Source organism: Cajanus cajan, chromosome 7 (genome assembly GCF_000230855.2).
Source record: "Cajanus cajan strain Asha chromosome 7, NIPB_CcT2T_4, whole genome shotgun sequence".
In the NCBI taxonomy this organism is placed as follows: Eukaryota; Viridiplantae; Streptophyta; class Magnoliopsida; order Fabales; family Fabaceae; genus Cajanus; species Cajanus cajan.
In genome coordinates, this window is record NC_138523.1 from 41984367 (window position 1) to 42002922 (window position 18556).

Sequence of the window (18556 nt, forward strand, 5' to 3'; positions counted from 1 at the left end):
GATCATAAGCTGAAGTATAAAAAGTTTATGTATATAATTTATTATGATGCTCAAACGAAAAACATTTACAATTAAATAGCATTTTTAACCTCCCACTCAAGGGAAAAAAATAGAACTACATTAGAAGGCGAGGCCAATAATAGGTCATAACCCAAAATATAGCAATTAAATTACATCTTTGACAGCTTTACACTTTTTTGTCAGGGTCCTGAAAATCACTGCACATCAAATATTGCTGCTGAATATTATTGCCCTGGTGAAAGTTCAAATCTTTCGCCTTGAATAATTTCCTGAACAATTTTATTTATGGTGCTTCCTTTAACCTGCATTCATTGAAATGTAATGAATAAGTTCGTTAACAATAATCTTTAATTATTATTTTTTTGGGATTTTTAGAAATTTTAAATAATATTTATTTATTATGAAAATAAGATAACCAAACATGATACAAAATTAAGTGAGGGCAGGATCTCACCTTAATTCCAATAGCAATTGCCGTTTTTAATTGAACAAGTTCACCTAATCGCAAAGAACCTTGTTTATTATCTCTAACAAAGATCAGGGGCACACTCCTTGATGAAGCCAAACTAGGGAGATGCTTCGTCAACCATCGTGGGTTACAGTCAGAAGCAACAAGCACAGCCTGCATAACGTACAACGTAAATAATGTTCTGTTTAAGACTGCATATAACAAAGCCACGCACCCACACATGAAACCAGACAGAGGCATATACTGACACAGTAATATAACACTATTACAAGTACAAACAGAACTACATACAGACTTGATCAGTTATCGCAAAGAAAAACTACTCAAGTTTGGGCTATACAAGATAAAACAATTAGGCACTTACATACAACATCAACTATTAGTATTTGCAATGATAAGCAAAAACAAAAGCATATCAGTGGTTCGCAGTTTGCAGAAAAAGTGCATGCTGAAGGATTTACTTACAAGTGATGAACTAAAGATTTTACATATTCTACATAGCAGAACAGAGGAAATCAACCTGAAGCTTAACCGAAGATGCTTTATGATTTCTTCTTAAAGGGAAGAGTTCGGCAGACCTTTCCAATTCAGTGCACGGGTTCATGCGTTCAAGGACACGAGTTACATCATTGACCCCAATAGAAAATTGTTGCTGCAAGGAACAACAGAGAGGTTACACGACTATGGATGCTTCCCGATAAATTTATCCAAATGCCTTGAGGTTTCATAAACCAAGAAAAGTCAAACCTTAAACCATATCTTCTCTGGCAAGGAACTTCCATCTAAAAGTCTTGTAGACTGGATCTCCCTGTTCAACAGAATAAGCATTTGTAAGATCAGGTGAAAAATTGCACCAGCATTGAAGGAAGTAGTTTGAGTAGTTCACTCTTTAAACCGTTAAACCTTCTCAGCTTCAATAAAAACGGCCTTGTGAATCAAAACATGTATCTTACCTATGGATTGATTGGAGCAGACTGGTGAGACGTTCTCCTTCATAGCAACTGCAGATAGAAACAAAGGTTAAATTATAGAGTTTATACTACCAAAAAAAAAATGATGATTATTATAAGATTAAAAAAACAATAGCATTTATAACAGAACAACGAATATACAATAGGAGTTCATTCATAAACAAAAGGGGAGGGTGCTGCATACTTATTCTCTTGAGAAGCAATGCTCGAATTTGAGTTGTTCTTGTTCCCATCCTTCTTTGGAGTTTTGGCACTACTTCTACTCGCCATACTCTACTCTAGATGTTGCCAGATTCAGTATTAAGTGACACTAACGCAACTAACTAATTCGAAAAGGCTTTTCAATCCTATCAAACAATAACGCACTGCATTCGATAAATTCTTCAACGAAAATAATTTGGTAACAGAACCAAAAAGAAACTGATGATTAAAACAACATTAAACGCACCAGAGTCGAAGATTGGCGCCTGAATTGATGCTTCTAATCACACTTCAACGTTGAACACAGAATTCAGAAGCAATCGAGAGAGCGAGCCCTATTTTATTTCTTGCAGCGTTTTATATCATAGATTTGGGCTTCGTAAGATTTTGAGCGGGTTGATGATATATACACCTCCATTTTTTTTTATACATACACCCCCTTTTTTTATAAAAAAAATATTAAATTTCTAAATTATTTTTAATATTATTTGAAATAAAAAAAAATTATTCTAGAAAGTGTTTTTCAAAAGTTGATGATATATACACTTTTTTTTTCCTATAAAGTACACCTCTTTTTCAAAAAAAATAATTAAATTTTAAAATATTTTTAATTTTACATTCACAACATTTAATTTAGTACCTTTTTTTTTACAGATCTTTCTTTTTTCTTCTTTTTTCTTTTTTCAATTTTTACATGCACCCCGTTATCTTTCCTTCACCCCACCTATCTTGGTAGTATGTAAAAATTGAAAGAGAAAAAAAAAAATGTGTGAATAAAAAGAAAAAAGTAGAAAATTGAAAGTTAAAGGTATAAAATTAAAATATATATATAATATTTTATAATTTTTTTAAAAAAATAAGGAAGGTGTATTTATAAAAAAAACAGGAGGTGTATATATCATGAGCCTTCCGAAAAGAACTTTCCGTCAGAATAATTACGGAAAGTACTTTCCAGAATACTAAAATTACTATTCCGGAAATAACTTTCCGTCAAAATAATTATGGAAAATACTTTCCGTAACACTATAATTACTATTACGAAAAATTCTTTCTGGAATATTAATAGTGTTTGTATTTGTTACCATAATTCCAGAAAGAACTTTCCGCAATAGTAATTTTAGTGTTACGGAAAGTACTTTCCAGAATTATTCCGACGGAAAGTTATTTCTGGAATAGTAATTTTAGTATTCCGGAAAGAACTTTCTATAATTATGTACAAATACACCTCCAAAAAAAATTTTCCAGGATAATTTTTTTTTATTTCAAATAATATTAAGGATAATTTAAGAATTTAATATTTTTTTTAAAAAGGGGGTGTATGTATAAAAAAAATGGAGGTGTATATATCATCAGTCTTTTGAGCGCCCTAGTTGTTGGGCTTGGACTGGGGAACATAGATGGCCCACCAAAAATGGGCCCAAATGGAAAAGGAATGTATGGACCCATTGAAAAATAAATAAAAGCAAGGTTCATGATATATACACCTCCTTTTTTCTATAAGTACACTTCCTTTTAAAAAAATAATTAAAATTTTAAAATATTTTTAATTTTTTGTTTTAAATTTTTTAATTTTACATCCACAACATTTAATTTAGTACTTTTTTTCACATATCTTTCTTTTTTTTTTCAATTTTTACATGCACCCCCATATTTTTCCTTCACCCGACTTATTTTGGTAGCATGTGAAAATTGAAAGAGAAAAAAAAAATGTGTGAATAATAAGAAGAAAGTAGCAAATTGAAAGTTAAAAGTGTAAAATTAAATTTTTTTAAAAAAATTATAATATTTTATATAAAAAAAATTAAATGAAGGAGGTGTAGTTATAAAAAAGGAGATATATATCATGAGCCTAAAAGAAAAAGGGGATGACGCCCTTCCTAGTGCCTTGAAACCAAACAGCAAGCTTTTTGACCCAAGAATGTTGTTTCAGAACAATAATGGGCTTTCTTTTTTCTCCTTCCTTCAAATTATGATTTTCTCATCAATTCGTGCACAATTTCTAAACGTACCATCCTTAATTAATAATTTTGTCCTTTTTTTATTATCTAAAATATTTGTCTAATTGCTAAACGTACTCCCTGTCACAAAATAGGAAGATCTGTCCTATTATCTCCTCTCATTCGGGGACTAGTAAGCAAATAGTCTGACCCGGCCGTTAGTATAAATATTTTTTTTTTATGTATAAAAACTAAAAGAATGTAAAGAAAAATATATATATTTTTAGGTTCATATTTGCTACTATTTCCTTCAAATGTTCATATATATTTTCTAATTAGATTATACTTTTTTATATTTAGTTTAAAAACAACGAGTTATGTCAAATCTATTTTATGAACTTTGCACAATAATGTGTTTTAACTTTGCACAAAACTTTGAGATGGTCCTCATGATTCATGAACTTTGTGTGGACTGCATATTCATTTATTATCACTTATTATTATTATCATGATCTTGGAATGGGGACACTGAATAAACGACGAAACTCATTTTCTTATTTTTAGCTTGCCCAATAATGACTAACCCCGTCTCGGTCCAATTCTAATTTTATATTCACTCATTTTCATTTTGTTTAAGTTTAACGTTTTAATTTTTTTTTCTGTTTCAATTAGTTTAACAATATCATTCAAACATTAAATATATTTTTCTATTATATCCTTAACGATTATTAATGCATTTTTTTATTATTGATAAAAATTCAAAAATAAAAAATTATATAATTTATTTTATAAAACCAAATATATTAATCGTTCAACAATAATTGTAATTTTAATATTTGAAAAAGTATTCTAAAATGAATAATGTTACTTTTTAGTATAATATTAATATTAATAAACTTTTTCTAGTTTATTTCTTTCTAAATTATTTAACAATCATAATTAAAAATAATATATTTATTGAAATAATAAGTTACTAATATTTTAATAAAATTGTATTAATAAATGATATATTTATTATAGTCATTAATTTATATATAAAAATCTTAAACCATAATCATTGTAAAATAAAGAATCATTATAAGAGTGAGAGAATACTATTGTTAAAAAAAAATAATTTTTATATATTTTTAGCTAAATCAACTCTCCTATTTCTAAAGTGTTAATCAAAGTGGTGAGATGGATCCCCTTAAATATAAAGTAAGAAAGAGATTAGTTAAAATTATAAGAGATCATATCAATATTGTTTTAACATAATAGTTCTTTTTTTCTTTTTTCTTTTTTCTTTTTTTAAAGAAAAAAGGAAGAGATTCTAATGCCCTAACTTGTTCGTTTTATAACTAACGTATTTCGTTATAGTTTTCATTTAATTTTCTTAAATTTAATTTAAATACATTCTTAATATAAAATTATTTTATACTATGCAGAAATTATCATATATAATAAAATGATTAGATTTTTTAATTGCTTTAAAAATCATATTTAGACTAATTTATAATTAGTTGAGATATAGAAATCTTTGTACTAAATACCGCTATATATAAAAACAATATATTTTAAAAATAAAATATTTAAATATAAATTTAATTAAAAGCATATACTATCATATGTACGAAATGTGATTAAATTCTAGTTGTATGATGTTGAAATTTTTTAGGATATATGATAGTCCTAACGACAAGTCAAAGGCCAAATTTAAACTATTTAAATACACTAAAACAAAAAGAGTTTAAAAGTAAACTAAAAGCAACTCTTATCTTTTTCTCTTTTTTTTTAAGAAGACAATAAATAATTTTAAAATGATAAGAACTTGACACTTGTTATTTTTGAAAAAAAAAACGACACTTTAAAAAGTAAACACCCTATTATATTCTTATAAAAAAAAAAGTTATTCAACCTAATTTGATTTATAAAATAAAAATATCCAATAATATTTTAAATTAAAAATATTAAATACTTTAAATGATATCTATCAAAAGTTATATATAAAAAAATAAGTTGTACTTTTTTTTTCAATCAATAATTTCGATCTTTTATTTTAAAAGAGAAATATTTAGTTATCCTATTTTAAAAGTATGAAATTTTAATTTTACTATTAATTTGATATTTGTTAATTATTAAATTTTGATATTATTTAATGACTTAGCACCACTTAAATGACACGATATGTAATAATAAAAATTAAAATTATTACACAAAAAGATTTTTATTTGTCTATTTTAATAAATGATTGATATTTATTTTATTAAAATTTTATTTAAATAATTTATTCTTTTTTATTTTTATATTTTTTATATTTAAATATTGTTATTAAATGTTACTATCATTTAAATATTTTTAAAACTTAATTTTATATGTTAACTTGACATGAAGATCAAATTACATATTTTTAAAACTAGAGAGACTAAATGTCTTTTCTTTGAAATAAAAATGCCAAAATTTTCAATTAACAAAAATAAATAGACAAAAAGAAAAATTTAATTAAAAAATTAAAAATAAAATTTTAATTACAAGTTTTTTTTTATATATATTTTAGTATAAAAAATTACAAACCAAGATGCATTGAATGTATTGGCATAAAATATTAATAATTTATTTCTGAATAGTCTTATATCACAAATTTGAATACACAATTTAATTAATTTTTCCCCTCTTTATCAAATAATTTAATTTGTATATTTTCTCTTCTTTATCTTTAATTCTTTACTTACTTTTTTCACACATAACTTATATAAAAATAAAATTATTTGTTGAAGTTTTTTTTTTCTTAAAGTTTTGATTATTGTTTGTATAAGTATGTTATTATCTATAAAAGTTTAATTAATATTTTTAAAATCAAGTTATTATTTTAAAAATTAAATCCCATTTTATTTTATTTTTATATATATTTTTTATTTAGTTCTTTAATAAATTTTATTTGACTTTAGTTCTTGAAAATTTTCTCATGAATAAAAAAATTGTAATTAAAAAAATGATAATAGAAAGAAAAACCCTAAACCCTAAACCTGTCATGGTTCATATAGTATACAATACAATAACTATCTTAAAATCATATACAATAGTCTTGCACATGTAAATATAAATATATATACAACTAAGTTATCGGTCAAACAACTATAACTATCTACACAAAAATCCATCTCCAATAGGTAGTCAACAAAACATCCTGCTACAAACGTCACTGTGTGGCTTCTACTATGACACTCTAGCCCTATCCTTGTTCTTAGGGATGGCAAATGGGTTGTGACCCACGGGCCAGCTCGTTGGCCTGCCAAAAATTGGTAGGTCGGGCCCAATATTTCAACCCGCTGACTTGCCAAACTCGCCAGCCCGTTGGGCCAAATAACGGGTTGACCCGTCACAACCTGTCAACTTGCATACTTTAGTTTTTTATATTTAATTTTTTTCATGTTTAATTTATTTTGATACAGAAGATGAAGATAAAGATGATCAATACAAAAAAGTAGAAACAACTTCTTCTAAGGGAGCTTCTAATGTTCTTGAAATAGAAAGTTAAAGTTAATTAATTGTTTTTGGACTTGTTTTGTGGACTATCAAAATTTTAGTTTATTAGTAATTTGTAAGTTTATAATTTGGTTTTGATTTTGGTGTAAGTAGACTAATTTTTATTTGATTTTGTTATAAATTTGTAATTTGCTTTTGTTGAACATATATTATGTATAATATGTATGCATTTTTAATTTCATATGGTTATATTTATTTATTTGTAGCAATTTTTTTTATTTGAACATAATATATTTTTTTTTTGTGGTATGCGGGCTGGCCTGCCGACCCGCTAACTTGTCCTTAGGCGAGGTGGGTTAGCTATCCCAACCCGTTTTCTATTGGCGGCCTGGGCCGGCCCGACCTTTTTGGGCAGGCCGGGCCAAAACGGTCCGGGCTAGCCCATTTTGCCACCCCTACCAGTTCTATTTTCATACCACGTATGATCATCATAATCCAAACTACATGGAAACATGTAAGGGTAAGCTAGGAAAAAGAAACAACATATATACAATACAAAAACATCACATCATCATTTCATCTTTGACAACATAGTAACAAAACATCATAGTATATAACACAGTTCAACATAATCCAATTCTGATTCATCACAACAATATATTTCATCATAGTTCAACACAACATATGAACAACACAATCAACTAAACACATCATATGTTCAACATAGCAACTAGATGCGTTGTCATTCATTTTAACTAGGAGATCTCCTACAGTGCAAAGTGAACAGTTTAAGTGGCTTGATCCTACTGAACCGACAACACATGGTGATCTTTTTGGGCTTGCTAGATCAATAGTAAATTGGATATAAATCCACAACACAACAACTTAGTTTTTCGGATGTCGTCACTTAAACAATGAAGTATAATACTAATGTCAAGATAGAGCAATTGGGTACAGGCCTATCACAACATTAGCTAGCTTAACCAAGCCTCCTATGAGATTAACCCACTAACTATCCTCCAAAGACTACAACCTTCCAATACTAGGTTAGGAACTAAGTTTTCGACTTCGTACTTTACTCCATTGGTCACTTGTAATCAGTATAACTTGACCTGACCCTATACTATGATCACTTCATACACGTGTATCTCGACCTTGCCCACACATAGTATCAACATAGTCCTAAAGGAGAAACAACACAATATCTACTTTAAGGGTCAACTTCCCAAGAAAGATTTTTTAACAAATTGAGCTCTCGAAGTACCACAATGCAATATCCACACAATGGGATATGCACCTTTCGAAAATATCTCTTATATTCCAAAGTGGTCAACACAACTCAACAACATAGCAACTCATTATAATTTTCAACACAAAAACTCAATCAACACACAACTTTTCAACTCATATCACCATCATCACAACTCATTTACAACATTATGATCAACATGCATCTCAACAACACATCAACATTGTTCATATAGAATCATAACACAGCTACACAACTTCACAACATATTACTCAACCCCACTTTAAAATTTACATCATGTCAACTTAAACAACTTAAATAACACATATTTTTACAACATTGACATCTTAAGAAAACAACAACATAAATCAACTTAAGCAATTAAAACAACTTACAACTTAATCAAATAACTTATTGTGAAATGACAACCTTCACTTAAAACAACACATAAAAAGTTTTACTACTCCTATCATGCTCATCCTTATCTCATATGAAAGGCAAGAAGATTTTCTACAACTTTCATGCGTAACTCAGGTTCTAATTCCCTCATCTACCCTGTTAAAAATGGTAAAAATCGCAACAATTCTCCTAAATCGTGACAGCTTGACCTTTGCTCACTAAACAGGTCATAACTAGAGTTCTAGACCTCTTTTTTAGGTGATTCCAACGTCATTGGAAAGCTAACTTCCAAGGCTAAAACTTTTGTGAAGACCCCAAGACCAAATTTGGTCATCTACCCTCGACGTTGTAGCACGCTAGCATTGGATTTCTGCAAGGTTTGTTTCCTCTAAAGGCTTTGGAATACTTCAAAGTAGAAGAAAATAATAAGAAGGAAAAGGGCTCCATGTTTCAACAACTCAAGCTCTGCAACTACACCACAAATTAAGCTCCAAATCTCATAGATCTTCTCTTAAGAACCTAAGAAAAGAAAGATAAGTGTTTTGATTTTGGAAGTTTCTCTCCCCTTTTAAGTCAAGACTTCACAAGAACTAAAAAGTAAAAATGGACAAAATTTCAGAGATCAAAATTAGTAAAAAGTTTATTCAATAAAAGTGGGCAAAATTAAAAACATATTAATCCTTATTATATTTTGATCTTCAAACTTAAAATTAGTATTTTATATTAATTTAATTTGGTAAAATATTGTTAAATATATATTTTTGACTTAAATTATATATTATATATAAAATACTTATACTGAGACTTTGTTTTTGGTAACGAAATATTTATACAGAGATTAAAGTATTGCTTAAAATAACTGCTAAGTATATTAATTAAAATAAGTGGAAAAAAAAATTCTACGAGTTGTTTTTTATTTTTTATTTTAAGACATTGAATGCAAACTGGTTTTTGGTATTTTTGGCTAATCTGTCCTGTTGTTCCTTTCTTCTTGCTTGCACATGTATGGTTCATGTCTTCCCCTGTTTGGCTTACAAATCGCATTCCACAAACAAACACCAAAGAATGGAGCCGTTGATTAGTAACATATAACGTAGCCAAGTGTTTGAAAAAGATAGATTAATCAAATACTACACACGAACTGGAAATTGATTTGCGATCAAAATCCTAGATTCATACGTTATTCATCCCGAGAAACACGCAAACAAGAAAGATATCGGAAGTGGTGAACGCTTCACGCAAACCTCTCAAATCGTCTCTTTCTCCCCTTTTCGAAAAGCCCAAAACCAGACACCGATTGGAGAAGTTTCTTCATACCGAGTCCTGTATTAAAAATCATTGCTTGCTGTTGGTGCCCTTCTGGGTTGAGTTGGTTTCACAATGGTAGAGAGAGAAAGAGTTTTGAAGAAGATAGAGAGACACACTGAGAAGGGGGTCCTACTGCTTAATTTTTGAGGGGCATCAACAGTCTCTGTCAATGATTTTTACTTGGGTTGGGTGGTGCTGTTTCTCTCACTCTCAAATGACCCATCCAATCAGTATCAGTATCACACTCTTTTCTTGCTCACCAATTTGATCAATAAACCAAAATTCCTCTCTCTCTCTCTCTCTAGGAGCATTTCAAATTAGTCATTGAGGGTGGCTCAAAAGCTTTGCCTCTGGTCAAAAGGGACAAGTGGATCTCACTCATATGAAGAGACTTTCAACTGTGAGTCTGTGTTTGGTTATTGCTTTTTATTCCCTCTACCTTTCCCCTTGAGAGGTCTCAATCCAATGTTACTTTTTGGTTTCCACTGTCAAGCTTAGCAGTGGGTTGAGTAGTAGGATTGTAAGATCTAAGAGCAAAATTTTTACACAGATCAAGAACAGCATTCATGGATTCTCCTCTGTCTACCTTAGTGTAATTTAATTTGTGTAACTTGCTATCACTCATGCTTGAAGAGGTGGTCAATGAAAACTGATTGGCCTTTGGTTTTCTACTTTTTCTGTTGCTTTTCCTTGTAGCTTAAAATATCTTCTTGCTTATTTAACTGTTTGGAGAAATGTAGCTGATCTGAGTGGATTTTCAACTCGTCAATTTGAAATTCTTCTATCATTCTTGTATTGCTAAAGATATTGTTCTTGTTAGAGTTGAAAAAGCATGTGAAATGGTCCTCAAGGTTGTATAAAAGTTTATGTTTTCAACAATGAGGACTTTTCTAACTGATGGTGACATGTTTCTCTTGCAGTTAGTGGATGTGTTTCTGGTTCTTGCATTGTTCAGTTGTAGCACATGGACAGTGTGGAGCAGCTCGTGCTGCAATCAGATAAACTTGAAGGAAATCCGACCTCACAGCGTCAGTATTACTGAATTTGGAGCTGTTGGTGATGGGATCACTCTCAATACAAAAGCATTTCAAAATGCCATTTTCTACCTAAATTCATTTGCGGACAAAGGTGGAGCCAAACTTTTTGTCCCAGCTGGCCAGTGGTTAACTGGAAGCTTTGATCTCATCAGCCATCTAACTTTGTGGTTGGACAAAGATGCAGTAATTCTTGGATCAACGGTAAGCTACTCATTGTAATAATATAGTAAAATGCAAGGAAAAGGAAGATTAGCATATCTGCCAAATGTGTTTGCTTTGCTGGCTTGTCTGCAATGTAATTATGACATGATAAAATGTCACTTTCAGCAAAGACACAATGTTCCTAAGCTATGTTTCTTATGCATATTAATCAGTTTGGCAATTTTTTCTTATAGTTAATTAATATGTACTTTCTGAGCTATATATGTGTTAATTTACGATGCAGATTTATTTTTACTGTTGAATTTTTGGCTTAAAAAATCTATTTATGTTATATGTGCTGACCTTACTGTCACATTTATGATATGTAACAAGTGAATTAAATGCCATATCATGCTTGTTACAGAACTCTGACGACTGGCCAGTTGTGGATCCTCTACCATCATACGGTCGTGGAAGGGAGTTGCCGGGTGGAAGGCATAAAAGCCTCATTTATGGGCGCAATTTGACTGATGTTGTCATAACAGGTTGGTAATTTTCAACGAGGTTAAGGATGAAAATTAAACTCATAGTAGTTTAACTTGTCATGACTTTGACAGGATATCTAATTTGATTAAGCATAAATAAAGATGGATGTGGATAATATTTGATTTATTAATTCAGATATGCTTATACCTGTCTCATTTTTATTTTAAATTTTTAGAAATAATTTTAAAAAAAAATTTACTTGATATTTATATAATTTTTATTTTATCTTAAATTTATATTAAATGAAATTTAATATAATTTTGTAATTGTTATTCTATATTAAAAATTTTATTTGTCATATTGTTTACAAAAAATATTTAATTAAGTTCTGAGCGAATATTAGACAGGTATAAATATACTTAATACTTGACAAAGATGGTGATAAAACATAAATTTTATACTTGTCCGATGTGATACAATAATGAAAATAAAATCCGTATCCGTCCAACCACATTTTCATCCAAGAAATTATTTTCTATGCATATATTTCAATCAATCATGATTTTTTCCCACCCAAAATTTTGCACCCTTTTCAGTTCTTTATCTTTATCTTCCTTTCATGCTAGTTGGTTGACCTTTGAATTCTAAAAGGCATTTTTTATTTATTTATAAAAAGTAAGCTCAAACCATGTAGTTTTGAGTTGAAGATTAGGAGTAGATTACTCAACCTTTAATAATTCAATTATAGATATACATATAGATATAGTTATAGATATAGATGTTATATATAGATGGAAGATCTACTTACTCTAAGAATAAGTATTAATGAACTTATTAAACTCAATAACTCATATTTTGTATCAAATTTCAATGATCTAACCGTTAAATTAAAATTTCTTGATGCATATATTAAGTCTACAAATTTTTAATAAATTTGATAATTATTTGATACCTCATTTCATTAATTCAAATTGACAGATAATCATAAAAATATTTTATATGTTGATTTGAATCTATATAACAAAATATCATATATTTTAAAAAATTTAAAAATTTATAAACATGACCTATACATTAAAAAATTTTAACTTAATAATTGGATCACTGAAATTTAATGTAGAAAATTAAAATAGAAAATAAATTATTAACCAGAGTACCTCTTCATAGATAGATATAAAGATACCCTTTGAGTTTAACATGTATAATGACATGATTATCTCTATGAAAGAGCAGGAAAAAATTTAAAGACTATCCTATATTCAGTAATATTAAAATAAAATTAAGATTGGGAGATCATTATATTTCAAATAATCAATAAAGATTATTTGTGTGTTTAATTGACGTAATTAAATTTATTAAAAGCTAATAAATTTGTTTTATAATTGATAGAAAATGTTTGAATTATAAAAAGTATAAAAGTTTTTTTAAAAAAAAATTGGATCCGAACTATATAGTTTTGAGAAAAAAATTTGAAAGAGACAATTTTACCTTCAATAATATACAAATATACATATAAATTTAGATATGTGAATAGATTTATTATCTAAATACATGTGAACTCTTAAATTTAACATATATAATGACATAATTATCTCTATAAAAGTGCGGAAAACTTTTTTAATAGACTATTCTAGATATAGTAATATTAAGATTACATTTTTTTGTAACAAGTTGATAAAAAAAGAAAAATTATCTATCACATTTATTACTTTTTCTCTCTTTCATTCCCATGTCTGTCTTCCCTTCCAATGTGTATGCACCTGTAATGGGTGAATAAAGTTTTTTTATTTATTTACTTTTAATTTCAATTAATTGATTAACTGATGCCATGGGTATCCCAATGAAGGTAACAATGGAACTATAGATGGTCAAGGGAGTGTCTGGTGGAACAAGTTTTGGAACAAAACACTAGACTACACACGTCCTCATTTGGTTGAGTTGATGAATTCAACTGGGGTTCTCATTTCAAATATTACTTTCTTGAATTCACCATTTTGGACTATTCACCCTGTATATTGCAGGTTTGCTTCCTTAAGAAGAATTGAATTTATATTTCCATACTTATTTGTTGAACTTCGTTCACTTAAATTACCATTTTAGAACTATGCAATAGTGAAACTTTCATGATTTAGGAGGAGATTTAAGTCTGTTTTTCTGGATGAACAGCAATGTTATAATTCGGAATGTCACAATCCTTGCTCCTCAAAGCTCACCAAATACAGATGGCATTGATCCAGGTGATTTTTCTCCCTTGAGCTGGAAAGTCATACCCTGACCTGTGTATTCCACAATGCATAAGTATTCTTGATTGATTTTCAACAACCAAATGTTTTTTTTAGTTAGTGTTAATGCGATATCAAGTACTTGTCATGAATTGCTTTAAAGGGAATTTTTCATATGGACCAAAGGAAGACTAAATTTGTAAAAAAAAAGTGGTGCAATACGTTAATCACCTAGCTGGATTAAGCTATTGTTGTTGTGTTGGTGGAGATGCTTGCGTTCATAGAAATAAAGCTAAGTATCTCCTACTGTAGTTGACTTCTGTGCCCGCTAACTGACACTTAAAACTGCACCAATGTCCTTACCAATTTTCTTTCAAAGCACTTGTCATATTCTCATATACACATTCTAATTGTTTGCAGATTCTTCAGACAATGTATGCATTGAAGACTGTTATATAAGCACTGGTGATGATCTGATTTCCATCAAAAGCGGATGGGATGGATATGGGATTTCCTTTGGTCGACCCAGTACAAATATTAACATCCGCAGACTGATTGGGAAAACAACGAGTGCAGGGATTGCTATTGGAAGTGAGATGTCTGGAGGTGTATCAGAAGTTCATGCAGAAGATATTTACGTTTTTGACTCACGAAGTGCCATTAGAATAAAAACTTCTCCTGGCAGGGGTGGTTATGTTAGAAATGTCTATATCTCTAACATGATCTTGGCTAATGTAGATATTGCTATTAGGTTCACTGGTTTATATGGAGAACATCCAGATGACACTTGTGACCCAAATGCTTTACCGGTAATAGAAAAAATTACTATCAAGGATGTCACAGGGGAAAAAGTCAAACGTGCTGGCCTTATAGAGGGTATTAAAGGGGACAACTTTGTCAATATCTGCCTATCAAACATCACCCTGAATGTGAGATCAAAAATTCCATGGAACTGCTCTTACGTTAAAGGATACTCTGACTTGGTTTCACCTGAAGCTTGTGAGCCTCTCAAAGAGAGAATATTCCCTGAGCATATTTCAGATTGTTACTATATACCAAACCACTTAAAGAATTTGAGTAATCAAAATTCGGGTGCTTGGTTACTGTCATGGTAAATTATGGAGTTTAAAACATGAAGCTGCCAAAGTTCACTTATAGCTAAAATTTGATTCGTGAGTTTTTTCAACAGGACAAATTTTACCCAACAGAAGAAGTTGAATGGTGTTGCTGATCCTGTGGTTGTCTGTCCGCAGAATGATACCGAGAGATGATTGTTTTATTTGTTTCTTGTAATTTGTGTGCAGTAACAAATAATTGAGTGATTTATCAGAAATATGAATTTGAATGATTTCATGTCTTGCTTTACTAGCTAGGCTACATATGATTTTGAAAAAGAAAAATGATAATTCAAAACTAAATAAGGGCAAGATTATCGTTCATTGTCGATAGAGCCGAGGTTACTCTGATATTTTTCCTGTTTGTTACAAATGTGATGAATATTTTAGATTATGGGGGGTGGGGGGAAGGCAGCAGCTATTGAAGTTAGCAACCATTTATTAAATAAGGAATTCAGCAACCTAATAAAACACGATTTCATGATTTCACGATTTCGTCGTTAGTTGGTTTTCATTTTCATACAGGACGAGTAGAGAGGAGGAACTTTCTCGGGTTCTTGTCTTGCTGAGAAGTAAAGAGTACATAAAGCTTTGTTTAAAATAACTGTCTTTATGATAAAATTGAATAATAATAACGATTGAATTTCCATTATATGAGAGAATTAACAGATCAAATGAAGCCATACTTACAGGTTCGTTGGCTAATAGGAACTATCCCCATGTGTAAATTAAACAGAAATCCATGTTACATAAAGATTAACCATCCCATGTATAGATTATAAGGAATTAATGATATATAGAAAATGGGCATGAAGAATGGACATATCAACAACTCTTTCTCTAAGGTTGAGAATCTCAACTTCTAAAATACAGAGCTTATCTTGGGGATGGCACACTATCATCTTTGCTGATAACAGAACATAAAACCTGCCTTGAAATATGTGTTTCGAGCTCCCTGGACACACCTGTTAATTTCAAGTCGAAACTGCTTCTATATTTGTAGTGTGGGGATGCCATCATGCTGCTAGAGAACACTGTTGGTGAGCCAGCAGAAAATCTCCTTCTTGGGCTTGAAATCCTTCCTGGCGATCCAGTAAGTATCCCTTTTGCTATAAAAGGTGTAGAGCCAAAATCCTCAGTGTCCATATTTTTATCCGCATTCATCAATGGTCCGCATTTTGTTTCCAATGGAAGAGGTTTTAATGAATTATGTTCCCCCATTGGCTTTTCTCTCATAAGCTTTTCCTTGGCTTTCTCCGCTGCCAGTATGGCTTTCTCTCTGGTCAGCTTTATGAGTTTCCATGGATTAATGCTTACATGGAACTTCTTTGTCTTGATCAAGGGGGAAGGTTCAGTTTCTCCTTCAATCCTGATGGACAACCTAGGTGAGCTCTGAAAAGCTCAAAAATAAACAGCCCTGTAAGTTTTGAGTCAGAATCATGCCATTTAATGAAGCAATATATCTGATTCTTACCTGGTTTCCCTTGCATTGAAACCTTGACATTAGTGTTGGCTTTTCAGGTGAGTCAAAATCGACACTCTCATCTGAAGAGAAATTAGAATCATCCAATGATTCCAATTCCATGGCTTCATTCTCTTCTCTCATCGCTAGGATATAATCATAGGTTCTCATTCCCTTGAATCACATACACAACAGGATTCAATAGCAACAAATATTGCAGTACAAGGATATAGCTAAAAATTGAAGGCAAATCACTTTAGCGAACTGATTACAAAAGCAAGCACTTGTCTTCTAATTCTAAACACTTTGGCAGACTGATTACTAAAGCACGTCTTGTCCTAACTATTAAATATCAAAGCATAGTAGTATATCATCGCTAATAGTTTCAGAGCATACAAGAAAAGAAAACTACCTTTCGTATTAGAACCACGTGAAAGAAGAAAAGCTGCCCCAATGCCGCTGAACTATAAGCTGTCAATAAGAGAAGCAACACCTGCAGCATTCCATGAAGATGAAAGCAAATCAAAAGCATGTTAAATTCATCAATTTAAGCCTGGCGCAGAATACAGAAATGTCCCAAAATGACTCAAACAACTTACACATATGGTGGCAAGAACTCCTCTCGGAAACTCTGCATGAAGCTTCCTCTGAAGCTCCTTTTCTATTCCCCTTTTATCAACAAAGCACCTGATAAATATAGCAACTGCAGTCCCTCCTTCAATGAAAAGCTGCAAACGTAACAAACAATGTTGGAAACAACTCAACTAACCTAATTGAACACTAGTTACTTCCGTTTCTAAAACTGAAAGAGTCTATTCACTAGTGAGTACTGACCATCAACAGAACGAAAATCATGAGAAGAAAGAAGGTCGTGTAGTTCCTTTTCCCAACACAGTTATTCAGCCACTGGAAACAAGCAATATCAATTCAATCCTATTCACATGACAATAACCAAAGAGTGGCAAGAAATGACTGAACATAACACATAGTGATAGTACCTACCCTGCAATGGTGATCAAACCCTTCAACACAACGATTGCAAGTCCTGCAATGCTTACTATGCTTCTTCACCTGGTTCACATAATTGTTAGATTTAACAGGTTAGTTATGGTAAAATTAAGTAGCACGTGACACATCATATATATGAATACGAGGGTAATTAAAGAACCTCAAAATCACAAAGTGCACAAAACGAGATGTCATCCTCTTTGAGATCAGGGGCAATGGCATCATCATCATCCTTCATGACAAGAGGGAATGGTAACAGAGGCTCCATTTGGGGACTTATCTTCAAGGGATCAAGGTACTTCCTCTTAATGAACGTCCTAAGCAACTTCCTTTCCACCCTCCTGAAAAACCTCATCACAATCTGGCCAAGTATGAAGCCGTAATTAAGCTTGGGAATCGCGTTCGATTTGGCCTTCTTCTTCTTCTTCTTCCTGAACCTGGTTCTGTCGGTGGGGTCAATCGCCGTACACCTCACGAACAGAAACATCACCGCAACCGCCTGCGCAAAAACACGTGGCATCAGAAAACGAAACGGAGCTGAGAGTGAAAGCAAAAACGACGTACCACGAGGGAAAACGCGAGGGTGAGTGTGGTCTCGGCGGTTCGGTTTCCGAGGAAGAGTCCGAGGAAGGTGTAGAAACAGGCGACCAGAAATGCGTAAACTGCAGCGCCCACAAACTGCAAGAACAAGTTGAAAACGCAAGATGAATGCGTTTGTGGTGTGTGGTTAGAAAAAAAGGGAAGGGAAGCGGAAAATGGAGTTACCTGAAGAGGGTGGAGAGGGCGTTGCCATCCATGGCGTCTCATGGTGAAATGTGGGTTTGAGGGGGAAAGAGAGGTATTAGAGTTGCTAAGTTTGAAGTCAACTTGGCTCTCAACGGTCGAGTCTTTGTTTTCAAAATTGAACTCGACCGGGCTCGATAGGGGTTGGGTTGGGTTGGGTTTCATTAGATTTCCCTTTTCTTTCTACATCCAACGGATACCACTCCATGAGACATGAGTGATTACAAATTACAATTGTGGGCTGTGGCTTTCTTTGCCTTACCCACACAAAAGACAAAGTTTGTG

The 18556-nt window shown here is 31.3% G+C and overlaps 3 protein-coding genes across 4 annotated transcripts; 1 reads left to right on the top strand and 2 right to left on the bottom strand.

Moving 5' to 3' along the window:
* Window positions 1-10: 10 nt before the first annotated feature.
* Window positions 11-2064, bottom strand: LOC109807799 (Ribosomal protein L7Ae/L30e/S12e/Gadd45 family protein). The gene is made up of 7 exons (XM_020370435.3): window positions 1910-2064; window positions 1646-1808; window positions 1444-1491; window positions 1238-1298; window positions 1011-1142; window positions 476-643; window positions 11-323 (listed from the first exon to the last, which is right to left on the bottom strand). The coding sequence occupies exons 2-7, from the start codon at window positions 1729-1731 to the stop codon at window positions 246-248; spliced, it is 573 nt and encodes a 190-aa protein (XP_020226024.1). The 5' UTR covers window positions 1732-1808; window positions 1910-2064; the 3' UTR covers window positions 11-245.
* Window positions 2065-9675: 7611 nt separating this feature from the next.
* LOC109809860 (putative polygalacturonase) lies at window positions 9676-15251 on the top strand. 2 transcript variants are annotated; one of them, XM_020373265.3, is made up of 6 exons: window positions 9676-10417; window positions 10938-11255; window positions 11620-11740; window positions 13528-13702; window positions 13848-13918; window positions 14324-15251. In XM_020373265.3, exons 1-6 carry the CDS (start codon window positions 10400-10402, stop codon window positions 15016-15018), a joined length of 1398 nt encoding a protein of 465 aa, XP_020228854.1. In that variant the 5' UTR covers window positions 9676-10399; the 3' UTR covers window positions 15019-15251. The 2 variants fall into 2 exon arrangements, with proteins under 2 accessions (XP_020228854.1, XP_020228855.1); XM_020373266.3 differs by lacking the exon at window positions 9676-10417 and adding an exon at window positions 10445-10652.
* Window positions 15252-15639: 388 nt separating this feature from the next.
* LOC109809053 (DHHC-type zinc finger family protein) lies at window positions 15640-18470 on the bottom strand. Its single transcript, XM_020372273.3, has 9 exons — window positions 18254-18470; window positions 18053-18166; window positions 17649-17987; window positions 17483-17551; window positions 17315-17386; window positions 17080-17208; window positions 16893-16973; window positions 16493-16654; window positions 15640-16410 (listed from the first exon to the last, which is right to left on the bottom strand). Exons 1-9 carry the CDS (start codon window positions 18434-18436, stop codon window positions 15895-15897), a joined length of 1665 nt encoding a protein of 554 aa, XP_020227862.2. The 5' UTR covers window positions 18437-18470; the 3' UTR covers window positions 15640-15894.
* Between the last annotated feature and the right edge of the window lie 86 nt (window positions 18471-18556).